The 19,262-nt window shown below is 41.6% G+C and overlaps 1 protein-coding gene across 1 annotated transcript in view; it reads left to right on the forward strand.

Moving 5' to 3' along the window:
* The window catches only part of LOC133349171 (exostosin-1-like), a 168,926-nt gene that overhangs the window by 132,322 nt on the left and 17,342 nt on the right, over window positions 1–19,262 (forward strand). The window contains exons 2-3 of the mRNA XM_061562439.1: window positions 11,733–11,826; window positions 17,331–17,438. Coding sequence (XP_061418423.1) covers window positions 11,733–11,826; window positions 17,331–17,438 — 202 coding nt within the window. The remainder of the gene's footprint in view (window positions 1–11,732; window positions 11,827–17,330; window positions 17,439–19,262) is intronic.

Consider the following 19,262-nt stretch of genomic DNA (forward strand, 5'->3'; position numbering starts at 1 on the left):
CGGATTTGAACTCACCACTATATATTTTTGGAGCTGCTCACTCTACCACTGTGCCACCTGGCCGGTCAATTATGCATTATTGGCATCACTTAAAAGCCTGCTGTCTGCTTTTAGTCATCCTCCTGGGCTGTGCGAGGGGGTTAAATAGGAGTGTGTGGACTTAACAAGGGAGGCTGACATCGAAGCACGTGCTTATTTTATTGGGATGACCCCGAGTTGTGCGAACGAGGCCTTAATGGCTTTACGGGGCGAGGGAAAGATGCGACCTGCTCCTTCCATCATGCACCTATGACAGATGGGGTGAAGAGACGTTGCAGTGGTTAATGCACAGTGGCGTGAACCCAGCAGCCAGAGTTCAATTCTCAGCCATGGCTGACATCAGTGGTGAGTGATTTCTGAAGCGATCCTCATCCCCACCTCCTTTATCAACCCACCATGACCAGTGCAGTGACGTATTCTATCAATCAACGACCCCCCCACCCATGGATGACACGCCATAGAGGGGCATTCATCCAGCAGTGGATCGACAAATGGTTGTCATCTGTCATTTAATGATGTGTACTGATATGTATAGCTCTATTAAATGTTTTGTGATGAAATGTGCATTGGGCACCTACGGTTATCTGCCCGTGGATCGTGATGATGATTTTTATTTTAATGCAGGAAACCTTAGTAAATAATAGGAATGCTTCGATAAATAAGCCTTAATATGAGTCCCAAATCTTTTCATTTTCCCGAATGAATATTTAACGCATCTGGCGACTAAAAAAAACCCCACCCACCAAAACCCCACCCCAGCTTTCCGTAAGCATTTTGCCGCACCACAGGAATTTCAACCATTTTAAGTATGAATCATTAGGAACACTGTCCACAAAAGGAAATACAGGTGGTCTCCAGTTTACAACGTCCCATTTACGACGATCCACATTTACGACGTTTATAAAACGCCGCTATGGATCGATTTACGATGCAGGAACTTGATTTACGACGCATCTTCCGGACACGACTCAAAACATTAAAACAAGAGGCAGTCTGGTTTCTGACGTGACTTGGTGTGGAACTTTTGTTAGTCACAAGGCTTTTTTTTTGCGTGTGGATGTTTACCTATAAAACCCTGCCACAATGTAGCTGATAAAAGGTAATAAACACATCGGAAAGTGATGTTTCGACTGTCCGTGGTAAAATAGGGTGCCGATTTTACGGTCGATACCATTGACGATGGGGGTTTGCAGGACCAACGCATTGCGTCGTTAAAGCGGGGGACCGCCTTTATATTGCTTTCTATATATAATAAACGGCCGCTTCATTAACTATTAAAACATTTCAGAGCCACCCACAGTTTGCCCAGCCACCTGTACCCTTTGAAACTGTACCTTGATATATATACACAACGAGGAGACTTTGCCCAGCCCTCATTCTTTACGCACTGCTGCTGCTGCTGTGCTTGTACCCCCTGAAACTGGGCCATTCTTCTCGGTGAAGCTGCAAGTTCGTCCCGCGTGCCGTTCTGCACTTGAGCTTCGCTGGCTCGCGTCCAGCAGTCGTGTCGCCGAATCTCACTTATCGCTTGCGCGATGACGGACGGGTTTCTAAATATTGCAAGGTGCCGAAGAAGTGAACGCGCGTGCAGGCGAGCCCGATGAATTCGCTGATTCGTGGGAGAGAGAAAAATGCGACCTGTGTGACAATACAGTGTGGGTCTGGGAGTTGCCACCTCTGATGTTACGCGAAAAATAAATAAAACCAGGGGTGCATGTCATGGGAAGAAGACTACGTCGCGATATCTGAAGAAGGGAGGGCCACGTGTGCTTGTCTTTGGGCATGTAAACCTTGACTGAAAGCTTTCGTGACGGCAGGAATTCATATTCTTTGGGTCTTTCGGTAAAGTCACGTAGATAGAACAATAAAATAATAAAAATGAAAATAAAGTGAATATTTTTTTTGATAAATTATATTAAAAAATATTCACTTTCTTTTCTGCACACAAGCATGTTGATATGCTGCAATAGCAAGAGTTGTGATAGCCCTTTATGCAGCAATGCCTGGCTAATTTAAAAATGGGTATTCAATAGTGCTCTGCATTGGATTGTTTGACACATAGAGCAAACATTGCCTCGTAATTCACTTACTTGCGATCTGCGATTTCGTCTGTCCGCGAACTGCATCTGGAATCCGACACGACTGCATTTTTATTAAAAATGAAAATATAGTGATTTTTTAAAATATATTATTTTTAAAAAATCACTTTATTCTTAATTTTGGAGCTTTCGTGACTGCAGGAATTATTCTTTGGTTTTTTCGGTAAAGTCACGTATAAAAATAAAATAATAAATTAAATAATAGCATACGACGTTTCGATTGCAACACAAGCAATCATCATCAGGTATAATGAAATAGCGACATAGAATATAACCAGAAAACTATAGACAGACATATAAGCAGACAGATATCACCAAGATACAGAGAGAGCAACCCAGGTACAGAGAGAGGTGATCGTCTCTGTGGGGTGGCCTTAAATAGACAGAGGGGGGCCGAGGCAGAGAGAGGGAGGGGGTAGGGAAAACATTTACATGTCAATGAGTACGAAGGGAGGGGAGTAAGGTAAGCAGGCTTAGAGGGAGACAGAACACACTAAATTAAATAACCTAGCAAAGTATCGAAATGTTATGTTAAACGACACAGAGAGTCGGCCAACACACAATTAACGCATTGCCTGGTCGATTACGTATTTAAAAGATTGCTAAGTTAGAATTTAAGTGTGAAAATTCCAAAGAAAGACAAAACATAAAAAAAGAGGAACGGAGACACACAGACAGAGCAGAACCTAAGAACGATACAAAACGAGTGTAGACAGAGAAAATTACACTAAATATACAGGCAGAGAGAGAGAACAAGAAACCCAGAGAGAGAGAGAAAAAGGTAAACTTGGAACTTCCCCGTAGAAGTGGTTCAATCTTAATTTTGGAGCTTTCGTGACTGCAGGAATTATTCTTTGGTTTTTTCGGTAAAGTCACGTATAAAAATAAAATAATAAATTAAATAATAGCATACGACGTTTCGATTGCAACACAAGCAATCATCATCAGGTATAATGAAATAGCGACATAGAATATAACCAGAAAACTATAGACAGACATATAAGCAGACAGATATCACCAAGATACATAGAGAGAGCAACCCAGGTACAGAGAGAGGTGATCGTCTCTGTGGGGTGGCCTTAAATAGACAGAGGGGGGCGGAGGCAGAGAGAGGGAGGGGGTAGGGAAAACATTTACATGTCAATGAGTACGAAGGGAGGGGAGTAAGGTAAGCAGGCTTAGAGGGAGACAGAACACACTAAATTAAATAACCTAGCAAAGTATCGAAATGTTATGTTAAACGACACAGAGAGTCGGCCAACACACAATTAACGCATTGCCTGGTCGATTACGTATTTCAAAGATTGTTAAGTTAGAATTTAAGTGTGAAAATTCCAAAGAAAGACAAAACATTAAAAAAAAGAGGAACGGAGACACACGGACAGAGCAGAACCTAAGAACGATACAAAACGAGTGTAGACAGAGAAAATTACACTAAATATACAGGCAGAGAGAGAGAACAAGAAACCCAGAGAGAGAGAGAAAAAGGTAAACTTGGAACTTCCCCGTAGAAGTGGTTCAATCTTAATTTTGGAGCTTTCGTGACTGCAGGAATTATTCTTTGGTTTTTTCGGTAAAGTCACGTATAAAAATAAAATAATAAATTAAATAATAGCATACGACGTTTCGATTGCAACACAATCAATCATCATCAGGTATAATGAAATAGCGACATAGAATTTTTTATGTTTTGTCTTTCTTTGGAATTTTCACACTTAAATTCTAACTTAGCAATCTTTGAAATACGTAATCGACCAGGCAATGCGTTAATTGTGTGTTGGCCGACTCTCTGTGTCGTTTAACATAACATTTCGATACTTTGCTAGGTTATTTAATTTAGTGTGTTCTGTCTCCCTCTAAGCCTGCTTACCTTACTCCCCTCCCTTCGTACTCATTGACATGTAAATGTTTTCCCTACCCCCTCCCTCTCTCTGCCTCGGCCCCCCTCTGTCTATTTAAGGCCACCCCACAGAGACGATCACCTCTCTCTGTACCTGGGTTGCTCTCTCTGTATCTTGGTGATATCTGTCTGCTTATATGTCTGTCTATAGTTTTCTGGTTATATTCTATGTCGCTATTTCATTATACCTGATGATGATTGCTTGTGTTGCAATCGAAACGTCGTATGCTATTATTTAATTTATTATTTTATTTTTATACGTGACTTTACCGAAAAAACCAAAGAATAAATCACTTTATTTTCATTTTTATTCTTTTATTGTTCTATCTACGTGAGTTTACCGAAAGACCCAAAGAATATTTGGCCATGTATTATTACGTTACCGACACAACAACAACAGCAACAACAAAACAGACACATTAAATGTGCCTGCAAGACATGCGTCTACTGTAAAGAGAGGACATGATGCGTAAAAGAACCAGGATGGTTGGGCAACCAGAGCGTGGTCTCCCCTTTCCACGAACAGGTTTCATGTCGTTCTAGAGTAGATAGATGCTCTATGGGAACCTCATTTGCCAGTAAAAATATGATAATTGTTTTTTTTACCCTGCTATCTGGCAACAAAACTGACACCTTTTTACAAGGAGTCATGTTTGCATAGACCGCAATACCTGCAGTCATAATACAAACAAAAGACATAACTCTGATAATGTGCACTGTCCTTGAAGTTGATTGGTCCACACCCGAGACTAGGCTCTAAGGAAAGCTGTCTCGGGTGTGGACCAATCAACTTCAAGGACAGTGCACATTATCAGAGTTATGTCTTTTGTTTGTATTATGACTGCAGGTATTGCGGTCTATGCAAACATGACTCCTTGTAAAAAGGTGTCAGTTTTGTTGCCAGATAGAATAGATAGATGCTGCTGAGCCTAAGTACCCTCTTGAGCCCCACCTGTCTATGTGATGCTCCTCACCAGTCATCGACGTTTACTTGAACCCCGTCTGTTACTCGGGTCTGTCGGCATGGGCCCCGTCTCAGTGCAGCGGTTTTCCTGCGCCAGGCACAGGAGCAGCACACGCCTGCAGCCTGAACACTTTGCAATTACTGCTGTACGCTTGAGATGTTCCGATATGCAGGACTAGAAGGTGGGCCAGTAGAGGACGCGATTTGAGGTGGGTTGATAACCTACCTGTAAGCTTTTAATCATGTACCTTTAACAATGTTGCACGTGGAATTTGAGTAACATACTCCGACTGCGATTCATAATTGGTTTCTATTGGGTTAGGTCGTGGTTTATAAATGTGTGCCGTAAACCCTCCACCACCTGACACGCCCAATTCATAAAAGTGCCACGTGGATGAAACGTGCCAAATGTATTTCTCTCCAGCAATGCAGCAGTCGCGCTGAAGCAGTCGCGCTGAAGCAGTCGTACATTCGGAAGGCTTCATTCACCTGCAGAGTCTTGTTCATTTGCCGCGCTGGGTGGAGGAGGGTTTAACGAAACACAGTTTTACACGATGGCCTAACCCAAAAGGAAAAAAAAATATGAATCATAATGTTGGTCGTGAAAGCCTACGTGTAAAATTAACCAACTCAAAGTGTATGTAGTATTCCCTCGCTGTTTGCGAGGGATACGTTCTGAAAATGCTCGAGAGTAGAACATTTTGCGGATAATTATATATCTTTTTAGTTAATTACCTTCAATAAATACACAATCTATTAAATACATAAACGTATTCTTGGTTCTTTCGGTAAAGTCACGTAGAAGGGAAATAATAAAAATAAAACAAGAAAATTCTCACGACGTTTCGACTGCTACACAAGCAATCATCATCAGGTGTGAAAATCACAGCAAGAAATATTTTAAAAAGTGGCGGTTAAAAAAAAAAATCTTGCTGTGGTTTTCACACCTGATGATGATTGCTTGTGTTGCAGTCAAAACGTCGTGAGAATTTTATTGTTTCATTTGTATTATTTTATTATTTCCCTTCGACGTGACTTTACCGAAAGAACCAAGAATATGAATCCCTGCAGTCACGAAAGCTTTAAATCGAAAGATACATAAACGTGTTTGCAATCGTATCACGTTATCTCATCACTTTATCTCTCATCACTTTTATCTCTCATCACTTTTATCTCTCGTCACTTTTTCTCTCATCACTTTATCTCTCATCTCGATGCAGTCGTGTCGGATTCCAGATGCGGTTCGTGGACAGACAAGTTCGTGAATTACGAGGCAATGTTTGCTCTATGTGTCAAACAATCCAATGCAGAGCACTATTGAATACCCATTTTTTTATTAGTCAGGCATTGCTGCATAAAGGGCTATCACAACTCTTGCTATTGCAGCATGTCAACATGCTTGTGTGCAGAGCACTTGGCCATCATTTGATTATGCATTTCACTTCAATTTTCCAGCGTGATTTTAGTTTGCACTGTGGAAGCATTTTCATTTATTCAAAACAGTAAATGTTGTAACGTTGCTTTGTATAAACATGAAGCAAATCAGTAATTGGATAAATAGCATTGCTATTAAGCCTTCACACGCTGCCAGGATTTCCACGGCTGTAAGGACCTTGGTCCTATTTACTGTTTGTGGAATCATACTGTCGAAAACATGATTACATAAAGACAAACGACAGTGCCTTTGACTGATACAGATGTTACCTACTGTGAGCCCTACATATATTCATATAAATTCTAGATTTGAAGCTTTCGTGACTGCAAGGATTCATATTCTTAGGTTTTTTCGGTAAAGTCACGTAGGTAAAAAATTAAAATTAATAAAAGTAAAATGAAAATAAAACTAAATAAAATAATTTTACTTTTATTAATTTTAATTTCAAATTTTTACCTACGTGACTTTACCGAAAAAAACCTAAGAATATTCATTTCAACTTTGTATTGTTTTGTAAATAGTCATTTCTCAGTGGTGTTTTTATTCCTAACGCACATAAACCACGGGGACCACGTAGACACCCACATAAGAGACCCATCGACTCACGTAGATAACTGTAGACCTACATTATAAGGTCGGCACAGCACACGAGGGGGTGGGTGGCCAGCACCACGCCCGGCCGCCTTTGTCTCTCTTAGTGGCAATGCTTACACACTGCACCAGGTACTAATTTGAGACTGAGTAGACCTAGAGGAGGCCAATGACCGGTTCAAATAAAATCACACTGGAGTTGGTGTCTGTGGGCAGGAATCAAACTCGGGTCCGCCGGGTTCATAGCGCAGCGTGCTAACCGCCACACTGCTGCTCCCCACTAGAGAAAACACAAACACACACAAACTCTTAGTCGGCGTCTAGTTTCTCGCGGACGATATGAAGGACTCTGCGTTGCTACCAAGCACCGTAAAGCGGTTGTCGAAAAAAAACCTACTTCGAGCTCATCGCCTGACAGTTAGCGTGTTGCCAAAGTAGGCTAGCGAAACAGATGCGTATGGGCCAAACTGCAGACTTGCATTCCGTTTGAGCAAGCGGCGTGCGCGGCGAGGAATGCGGGCCACTTGTTGCCTGCAAGGCATTCTCCGGCTTGCCAGCGACACGTTTGCAGGTCGTGGAATTGTTTGGTGAAGTCAGTGGAGCCGCGAGGTGCCCTCGGGTTAACGCAGAATCCCACCTTAATGCGGAGCTCTGGTACAAACGCAACGGCAAGAAAAATAGATGTTTTTTTGGTGGACGTGGACGTTTTAGTCAATACCTGTAAGAGTAACTAGTTGAAATTTTTCATAGTTCCGGAGTATTTTTTACAGTAGAAACTCATGTTAAAAATACGGTGATGTACGGTTTAACGTTGTGGATGCCATTATCCACGATGTCATCTGCAAACGTACTCCGCTTACCCTGCAGAAGACAAGAAAGCAGATTTAAAAAGTATAATCTTATTCACCAAAAAATATGCAGATTGCTTAATTTATCATGTAATTTTACAAAGTATATCCTGGGGAAAAGGGAAAGTCAATACACACGATAAGAAGTGGTTAATTGGATACATTTTTCACGTGACTCCTCTTATCCATCAAACATTGCAGATAATAGGAAGCTCTTCTGCCAAACAGCATGGGGATAAGAGCAGATAATGACGAATTATAGGAAAACGAGGATGCAGATACAAGTGTAGTGAGCGACTTCTGAGACACGTCGAGTAGAAGGCTTCTTATTTATTCAGAACACACTGGGCGAGACATTGTGTGACGCAGCTACACATAGCCGATCCTAACACGTAGCCTCATTTCCGGCTTCGCTACACAAGCTGTTCGACCAGCGCAGCGACGGCGACGGAGAGAATCTTCCATAAGATCAGCCACGTGGTCGGAGACGAAGAGATGACAACGAGCAGCGACGCAACGAGGACCCAGGACCTGTAACAGCCACGAACCTCTGGTTCGGTGCCCCTTATATCTGTCCCGGTGTGGCCAAGCTCCACTTATGGCCACGCCCGCTTTCCAGAACCTTCGAGCCGGTTCCCGGAGCTTCTCGACTGACTCTGCCTTTCACCTTCACCCCAGATACGCCCCCCTTATAATAAGGCATTACGTAATGCAGCCATGACCGTAATTACCACTCCCGGCCAACAGGTGTCACCCTGTCATTACACAAGTAATAGGAATAATGGTAAAATGGGTCAGAGATAGCCCTAGTTACACTGTATATATTATATTGTAGCAATGAAGCGGGGGGGGGGGGAACATCAACACATTATTTCTGATATATTCCTGCAAACGATGGCAATATGTTCAGGAGATAAATACCAATGCCGAGGTCTGCTAGCCACGAGACGGCTTCAGGAGAGAGTGCGTGGAGTTTTGCTGTTCCACCATGGAAGGACTGCAGACTACAGTGGTTTATCGTGGCCCATAGTTTGGATCGCGTGGCCACAGTCGCCCGACTGTGGCTTGCGTCTTCAATTTTCGCGTTCATGAAGGAGATGTTGTACATCGGACTGTTGATGTGCTGATGCATTTAAGCTAGGGCATGTAACGTTTTCAACTCTGGTTATATGATTTGAAGTTACTGAATATTTTACGTGCTCAGAATGAATACTAAGAGATGCTCCTCGCGCGTAAGCTCATCCATTAAAGGAGATATTTGGACCTGATATTTGGATATGCAGCATCGGCTATGAAACAAGCGGCCACTGTACATTTTCGGAATTTTCCACGTGAGCACAATGCACTCAAAGTTCGCAGAGGCGTTCACCTGTGTATACATTGCACACTGTTTGCTGTAGTAGCTGAACGATGCCATCTAGTGGATAGATAATACTTTCAGAGGCGTCTTTTTCATCTCGAGTAATAGAGTTTTACAAGCCACAGCGTAACTTCAGAAAAAAAGCAGCGATATTTCAAAATGACGAAAAATTTGTGGTGGTGTAAAGACACGTAGAAAATATGACAATGCACCATCAAGAGGCGTTGTTGTTTTTGTTCTGATTTTTGCATACCTTTGAAATGTATACAATTATTAATATTGAGTTGCAATCATTGCAATGTATTACCATAAATATGCATGCTATATGTCAGTTGAATATACATATCGTAGTCAATTTATTAACTACACATTTCCTAGCATCACAAATAACAAAATATGTTACTATAATGTTTAGCTATTGGCAGCTCTACAGAATTACTCTGCAATTTCAAAATACTTTTTGCAAAAATATATTTTATTTTTACACGATTATTTTCACCCTGAATTCGTTATATTTTCTTTAAACGCATGTTGCTTTGTGACCCCCATTTTAAGTGCTTTCCACCACAGAGAGTACAAAAAAGTAAAGAGCAGTGAGTGCCTAGAAATGTGTTCCAATTGGCCACTATCAGAGGAAGGACTCACAGTTGGTTTCCTTCTGTCCATTGTGGCTGAGATCAATATTTTTTGTCATCGTTACAGCTGGCATATATATATTTTCCCGTTTTTAGATTATTTTGGTCCAATTGCATTTCTTTGGAGGCGACTCAGTGGAACTACAAAATGAGGTGTTGCTATTAAATCTGGGAGATAGGCAACGTATTTTAAAGCATGATTTCCACCACAAAGATGGCATTGTAAATGAGTGTATACAGTGAGTGACTTGTAATACATTTAGATTTGCGATTTTTGCTCCTGCCGGCGACACATTCTCTCCTCCAATTATCCAGCCACCCTTGTCCACTCGTCATCTGGCGGTGTAGAAATTCAAAGAGTTTTCTATAAATATGCGCCATAAGAGGTTAGGTTAATAGTGTAGAGAAGACGTCGCTGGGACGTTGATCGTGGAAGAGATGATTGGGTGAAGTGTGCAGCAATTTGTATCACGTGATCATCACCAGCCACGATCTATCTACTGCTGGATAATTGCCTCTTCAGGCTATTGAAATCCCTTAGTTCAGTGGTTCTTAACCTTTACTGCAGCCTTGAAGCCCTTTATTTCTCAATCGTTTAAACATGTATAATGTTCATATTCTTAGGTTTTTTCGGTAAAGTCACGTAAGTAAAAAAATTTTATTGAAAATAATAAAAGTAATAAAAGGAAAATTAAATAAAAATCACGACGTTTCGGATGCAACACAAGCCTCCGTCTAGAATATATAATGTTAATATATACATAGGGTTTGATGAAACAAAGTAGTTGTACTAAGATGCCGGTGCTTAATTTGTGTTTCAATAATTCACCTTCTAAAAAAAAATCGTACCGTGTCTCGGACCCCCAGAAAGGACCATCTCGCACCTCCAAGTGGCACGTCCACCCCAGGTTAAGAACCACTGCCTTAGTTGCTCGCGATTCCACAGCACATTGAGTTTCTCGCGCTCTTGGTCGTGGTGTCTGTTGTTAATCTCAACCAACTGGCAAACCACGACGCCGTCCATACTGAAGACGCAACCGTACACAGACGGGTCCTGCAGCGCTTGAGCCAGCAGTGGCCACGACCGAGAAACTGCGGGGACTGCATCTTCACCTTTATCCGTGTCACTTTTTAAAATCGCGTCTTAAAACTCGCCTATTTGTACTATGTGCTTTCCCTGTAACCTAAGATGGAAAAAAATACGACTTTGTTGTCTGATTGGATTACTCTGCAATTATTGTTATTGGCTTTTATCGTAGTTATTCATATTAATGGAATTTCGAGAGTGGTCATTAACATTATTATCAGCTTCCTATTTCCCTTAGATTCATCGATATTTGTGAGTGTAGCTTTATCTTTACGTACAGCGCCATGAGATACTTCAATATGAAAGGCGCTTTATAAAATAGAGGTTATTATTATCATAATTACCTTCGCTGTCAGAGACCAATCCCGTGCCCATCAGGCCGACCAATAATAATCTTAGGTTTTTTCGGTAAAGTCACGTAAGTAAAAAATAAAATTAAAAGTTAATAAAAGTAATAATGGAAATAAAATAAAATAATATAATAAAATAATATAATAAAGTAAAATAATAAATCACGACGTTTCGGAGGCAACACAAGGTCTCCGTCATCAGGTGGGACAGTCACAGCTAAAATTACTGCATCAAGTGAGGAAAACTCCAAAAGACCAGCCCTTAAATACAAGTTAATAATGATTCACAGTTAACGCACGTGTTTTACAACCTGGAGACATTTTCCTGGACAAAGGGGGGGTGGGGAGGTGGGTGGAATTCTCCTTCGGTGAGTTGCTTTTACGTCCACCCGCGCCGATGCTAAACCGCGCTTGTGTGTCGCAGGTACGACTACCAGGAGATGCTACACAACTCCACGTTCTGCCTGGTGCCACGTGGTCGACGCTTGGGCTCCTTTCGTTTCCTCGAGGCGCTGCAGGTAGAAACCCGCCAGCGCGTGCCGTGCGTCTCTCTCTCTCTCTCGTCCGAAAGGTTTCCATGTTGTTAATTGTTTTTTTACCCTTCTATCTGGCAACTAAACTGACACTTTTTTTTACAAGGAGTCATGTTTGCATAGACCACAATACCTACGGTCGGAATGCAAACAAAAAACATAACTCTGATAATGTGCACTGTCCTTGAAGTTATGTTTTTTGTTTGCATTATGACTGCAGGTATTGTGGTCTATGTAAACATGACTCCTTGTAAAAAATGTGTCAGTTTTGTTGCCAGATAGAAGGGTAAAAAAACAATTATTAGGTTTCCATGTTGTTAATTGGTTTTTTACCCTTCTATCTGACAACAAAACTGACGCCTTTTTTACAAGGAGTCATGTTTGCATAGACCACAATACCTGCAGCCATAATAAAAAAAAAAACATAACTCTGAAAATGTATGCACTGTCCTGGAAGTTGATTGGTCCACACCCGAGACAGCTTTCCTTAGAGCCTAGTCTCACATGGGTTGGACCAGATGACGCCAAAAGGCGCACAGCTCTATGTTTTACACCCGTTGTGTTGTTCAGCGTGATGTTCGACGTTTCGCCCCCCAGGACACAGCTTCCAGGACCTTCGGCAACCTTGCGGAACTGCAAGGTTGGCGAAGGCCCGGGCGTGTGGAGGCAAACGTCAGAACTCGGTGGCCGGAGAGTTGCCATGCAGACCCTTCCGTTGGACTCGATGTTAAAGGTTCTAGATTTGAAGCTTTCGTGACTGCAAGGATTCATATTCTTATGTTTTTTCGGTGAAGTCACGTAGGTAAAAAATTTAAATTAATAAAAGTAAAATAAAAATTAAATAAAAATCACAACGTTTCGGAGGCAACACAAGCTTCCGTCTTCAGGTGGAACCGTCACAGCACGCTTGCTGTATCAAGTGAGAGAGATTCCAAGAAAACAGTCCTTGTGTATATACTGGTTGAGGGTGGGAGGAGCCAAGGTAGGCCCTGGATATTATTATTGTGAGGTTCGGTGCGGCTGAAGCACGCTGTTAGGAATGAGCCTTTTTTGTGTAAACTAGGTGCGGATGATGTAAAGGATTCGATTTGAAAGCAGACCGATTGGGTACATTTAATTATTATTGTCAAACTTGTTTGCCGAGGAAAGCCTCCCTGTGTCTCAAGGCATCTTCAGGAGGGTCCTGCAAAGTACGGGGCAATGTGGAGCTCTGCAATCCAATGTGATTGATTTGCAGGGAATTTTTCAGCATTCGGATGTTTTGCCAATTAGCAGTTGCATTGTATGGTGGATTTTTTTGCTATGGAAGGAAAGCAGAAACTCGTGCAGAACAGGGGAAGAGAATTTTGCAACACTCCACACACAAAGGTGTCCGTGATTGGAATCGAACCGGGGCCCTTCTAGCTGTCATGCACGCATTATGACTGTGCTACCCTGCCACCCAATTGTAATATAAACAAGCTTGGCATTTCTGCTCGGGAATTTTAATAGAGACTTTTTTTTCTTCCATTTGGCACCTATTGTTATTACTTATACAGCCCTTTATCAATGCAACGCTGGATGAATGCCTCGCCATGCCATGTCTGTCATAGGGGATTGTTTCACCAACCTTCATCACGCTGGTAGGTGTGTGTTGGTTAAGTATGGTGTGGGGCCTGCTTCAGATGCCACTCGCCACTGATGTTGTCCGTGACCAGGAATTTAACTCAGATCGTCAGACTCATAGCGAGGTGTTCTAACCACTGCACCACTGCTCCGCTCCCAGTGCACAGATCAATTTACATGCAGCTATATAACCATAACTCTAGGTAAGTGAGCCGTTTTTCCAGTCCAAAAATGTTTTTTACAGGTTCATTAATATATTATAAAAAATTACATGTTTCTTTGCTGGCCATGCCCACTGCCGTGTTAGTTTCGAAAACCTAGCCATGCCAAAAATAGGCTGGTCCAGCACTGATTGCATTTCTGCACTTAGCGGAGAGAAAATGTATGAAATAAATCTTAAATACACAAAACAAAAAAGCGAATTATTGATTTTCACAGTTTTTTTTCATTGTTTCCAATGGACTGGTAAATAAAACCATTTGGCATGGAAGGGAGGCTTTGTGCATTGTGGGAGTTCCTGGGCAAAAGCACACGTCTTCTTGGTTCTTTCGGTAAAGTCACGTAGAAGGGAAGTAATAAAATAATAATAAGTATAACCCGTAAAAACAAAGTTTTTCACTATAAATCCTTTATATGCGAGGCGGCTAGAGTCCTCTCGTCCTCTGGCTTGAGATGGCTGCCACCTATGGGTCAGATTATTGCATTGCACCATTAAGCAATTGGTAATTAAATATAATATTTTTGTCCTAAAAAGTGTAACATTTTGGAAACGAACATTAATTGTCACGCACAACGAGTCTGTGTGGAAAATTTCAGCTTGATTGGATCACGGGAAGTGGGTTAAAAAACGACTGAAAGATTTGCACGGTCGTAAGCAAGCAAGCAAGCACGCAAGTGAACTTAATATAAATGATTTAAAAATAAAACATAATCAAATAATTCTCACGACGTTTCGTCTACAACGCAAGCAGCCGTCTTCAGGTGAAGAATGAGACACTGCCAAGCTTGGAGCTTATATATAAGCTGGGTTGGAGGTGGAAGAAGAGCGCCTTAACAAAAGAATGCGCATATCAATAAAATAATTCTCACGGCGTTTCGGCCACAACGCAAGTATCCGTCCTCAGGCGGAGAACAGGTCTGTCTTATTTTATTATGTTTTATTTTTATTATTTTATTACTTCCCTTCTACGTGACTTTACCGAAAGAACCAAGAAGATGAATCCCTGCAGTCACGAAAGCTTTAAATCGAAATTTAACAGCACACGTATTACGATAATTGGTTTTTTACCCTTCTATCTGGCAACAAAACTGACGCCTTTTTACAAGGAGTCATGTTTGCATAGACCGCAATACCTGCAGTCATAATACAAACAAAAGACATAACTCTGATAATGTGCACTGTCCTTGAAGTTGATTGGTCCACACCCGTGACAGCTTTCCTTAGAGCCTAGTCTCACATGGGTTGGACCAGACGACACCAAAAGGTGCACACGTATTACTTTTCAGAACTAGCAAGCACATGACTGCGAAATAGAGCCCTACCATGTAGTTCTTTGACCATATTCTTACATTTATATTTTATTCAAGTCTGTTATTTTTCAGTTTGCAAATAATGTTTGAAATGTACTTTCATTCATCATCCCATTTAATAACCTTGTAAATTATTTGTGTTCTGATTTGAATGCGATTATCTACAGTAACTGCCAATTGTGAGTTGTTTTTTAGTGTTTTTCTCGTGATTAATTCCTGTGACTTCCTTACTTAACATGTAATAAAATGTGACCTAATAAAACGGGTGCCTAAAGTTTAATATGAATATGTCTTGTTCTAAATAAACACCCCCCCCCTCCCAATGCGTATTGATTAATTAACTTCTTACTATCAAAATATTTTTTTAAATCCGTAACTTAATTAGGTCAAAGTAATTGGGATTGCTTTGACCTGCGTTAAGACATTCCAGTAATTAAAACCTGCTGAGGATTTATACAAACTTAAATTAAAAACACACCAACAATTAATGAATGTCAATGTTTTACACCCTCATTTAGAAATTAAACTTTTATATGTTTTAAATTTTATCCCATTTTTCTAGATATACTTTTGAAAAAAAAGTGCAGTCTCCTCAGCAAAAAAATTAGCAAGTCAACACAGTTTAATACAAGCCTCATTGTCACAAGCCAAGATATACAGATGCGATTAAAATATTTTTTTATCAGGCATGCATATGAATACGCCACATCATGTTTTGTGTTTACGCTAAAAATGCATCTTTTATTAAAACATTGTTTTCGTTTAATCAATCCCGTTATTGTTGTATTGCTTATTTACACATTTTTTTTGTACGAACAGCAATTACATCATTGCAAGTTTACTTGGGAAAAGTCTCGTGTATTCATCGTGTTTTCCTGAAAAGGACATTTTTTAGGGTGCCTTAAGCGGTATACTAATGTGTTAGTGCAATGTGCAGGCTGCAGGCACGTGGCACGTGTAATTCAATGCAGAATATTTGCAGTAAGGGATTTTTTTTTTACCCAGAATAGCTGGCTTTATAGTTGTCCTGGGCTAAAGCAGTGCAAGCACGCAAGCGTTCCTTGCTTCCTTCCAAGGCTGGCTCTAGCTTCAGTTGTGACGCCCTCCATTGCCTTTCTCTCCTGCCCCTTGAACAATACTTGCCTCTGTGCACGGGGTCACCAAATGCCAAGCCCAGACATGACGTCAGTGCGTTGGGGTACGGAATCACAAAGCACATCGTCGGCCTTTAGAAGTGACACACACACACAAAACCCTGCTGCCTCCGAACACTTGTGGACGTTATGTATTCCGCAAATCTCCATGCCCCCGGAAATCTGTTTGGAGCCAAACCCGATGCCAGCATGACCACCTTGAATAATTCTATGCTTGCATTTTTTTAATTATGGTCTTCATGCTGCCAAACACCTGCGCTTCTAGCCCTCGTTGTTGGTTTTGGGTCTCGAACGTACGTACATTAATTGTTATTTGAAAGGCAATTTGGCCAATAATTTCAGACCACATTTTACCACGCATTTTAAATTGTTTTTACCTCACACTTTTGTTTTTTTTCCACTCATTGATTTTTTTTTCTCCCCCCCACAGGTCTATTAATTTTTCAAACAAATTGTGCAATATTTTATTTTATGTGTTTCTCCATTGGCTTTTACCTATGTACCAGTAGAGTAACACGGATGGTGTAATGGTTACCGCACGGGACTTGCAAATCCAGAGGTCGCCGATTGCATTCCATATCTCGGCACGGCAGTTGAAGCAATGAGCAAGGTTTTTAAAACCGGCAGTGCCTCTGTCCACCCAGCAGTGCTAATGAGTGCATGCTACAGTGAATCGATGGGAAGGTCACGTGTGGTAGAGGTGGAGTGTTGGCACTCACACCTGTTTCAAGGTGTCTAGCCAGCGTGGAAGAGAAGGCCAATGAAACAATTCCTCTCGACCCATACTTTCCGAACCCCAATCTACTTCCTGCTGGGCAGCTTTGCGTTTCCACCTTTGGTGGCTAGGAGATGTTAACTACCTTGCCTGGTATACAGGAGGTCGTGGGTTTGATCCTGACCCTGATGCCTGCAGTATAGTTCGAGTTTGCACGTACTCCCTGTAGTCTTTTTTCTCTGGGTCCTCTAGTTGTTTTCCCTTCACGTAAAAAAAAAAACATCTGCTGAGAGTATTTGTCTGCTATAAATATCCACGTGATAAGCCACTTTGTTGAATTATTATTTGTGGCCAGGTCGTTTCTGAAAAAGAGCGAAATAGCTCATTGGGCCTTACCTGGTGAAATAAATTTTAAAAAGTACGAACAAAATCCAGCATTTTCTTCCTTAACCATGGCCACAATGATTTGTTCTCTTCTGTGTCAGGCTGCATGTGTTCCAGTGCTCCTTAGCAATGGCTGGGAGCTTCCCTTCTCCGAGGTGATCGACTGGAGCAAGTCCGTCATTCGCGGGGAGGAGAGGCTGCTTCTTCAAGTATGTTTGCAAGTGCACGTGAACGAGCGGCATAACTTTCCACCACTTTTCTGCTTGACCGCTCCCAAGAGCATTCTAGCCACAGCTTGTAACCCTGCAGATTAATGAGGCACCGCTGCAGGCTTAAGGCAGGACTTTGATTCCGACAGGCTGGGAAAAGCTATTACGAAATGATTGGTGTTTGAAAGAGGAAGCAGTTCACTGGTCCAGTAATTTGCAGTTCTGTCTGATGTGTTCTTTGTTCTTTGTGATGCAATGATACATCAGTATTTTTTTCATTTTGTGAAATAAAATACATGAAGAAAAAAAAACTGGGATTGTTCACCAAAGCGTGCATGCAACTGCATATCTCTTTCATATAGCCTGATCCATCCTCCCTTAAGATACCTGGAACATAGGTGTGGGCAGTTTCATTTTATATAAGGTCACTTCATGAAAACAAATGCCTCTTAAGTTTACTTCTGCTGCAGAAAAGAATGCGACATTAGGCAGAGCGCACGCGTGTAACCCACGTGACTCAAAGCAACACAAAATGTATGAATGCAGCAGCAGCAACAAAAAAATCAAACAAACACAAATAAACAAAGATCTCTCATATAGCCTACATAGATTTGTTTTTTGCAAATACTGTTAGAAACCACCTATTAAGGCATGAGGCATATCTAGCACCATGCAGAGCCACCTTTGTCTCCCCATTAAAGTTTATACATCATAAAGGTTCTACATCATGCCAGCTAAGGCTCTCTTCCCCCTCCAACCCAGCTTAAATATACGCTCCAAGCCTGGGGTGTTTCATTCAGACGCTGTCTTCTCGACAGACCTGTTCTTCACCTGAGGATGGTTGCTTGCGTTGTGGCCGAAACGTCGTGAGAATTATATTATAATGTTTTATTTTTATTATTTTATTATTTTATTATTTCCATTCTACGTGACTTTACCGAAAGAACCAAGCAGATGAATCCCTGCAGTCACGAAAGCTTTAAATCGAAATCATACCAGCTACTCAATTAAGGCTAGATCGTCTTGGGAAAGACCCAAGACTCTTTCACATATCGCTCGCCACTCACGTCAGCCCTGACCAGGAATCAAATTGATGGCGCCGTGTTCACAGTGCGGCCTGCTAACCATTCTCGATCACTCTTTTCCACCCCGCAAAGCCCCCGCCATACACACACACACGCACGTATATTTTTCCCCAAAATTATATATCCCCAGAAAAATATGAAAGGTATACACAGAAGGTGAGGTTATGTCTAAGTGTGCACCCATTGTAGGTTGGCACGAGTGGCATTGATTTCTCTTCGGTAACGTCACGTAGAATGGAAATAATAAAATACAAATAAAACATAATGAAATAATTCTCACGACGTTTCGGCCACAACGCAAGCAGCCGTCTTAAGGTGAAGAACAGGTCTGTCGATAAGACAGAGTCGACAGACCTGTTCTTCACCTGAGGACGGCTGCTTGCGTTGTGGCCGAAACGTCGCGAGAATTATTTAATTATGTTTTATTTTTATTATTTTATTATTTCCATTCTACGTGACTTTACTGAAAGAACCAAGAAGATGAATCCCTGCAGTCACGAAAGCTTTCAATCGGCATTGATATCGTTAAGCGCCTGGTGTTCGCTGCTCGCGTGAAAACGCAGACGGGCCACGGCGCGCGGTCATCTCGTCGTGGCCACAGAGGACGCATGGCCAAGTGCGGCCTGTGCATCGTTGAAGCAGGAATGGTGGAAGGGAGAGCCCCCTCCCCCACATTTTATTCCGATACAGCTGATCGCAGACTTATCGTGGGTCAAAAAAGCACGACGATCCTGTCTGC

This window comes from Lethenteron reissneri, chromosome 29, assembly GCF_015708825.2.
Source record: "Lethenteron reissneri isolate LAM-NWPU_2019-01 chromosome 29, ASM1570882v1, whole genome shotgun sequence".
Classification (NCBI taxonomy): Eukaryota; Metazoa; Chordata; class Hyperoartia; order Petromyzontiformes; family Petromyzontidae; genus Lethenteron; species Lethenteron reissneri.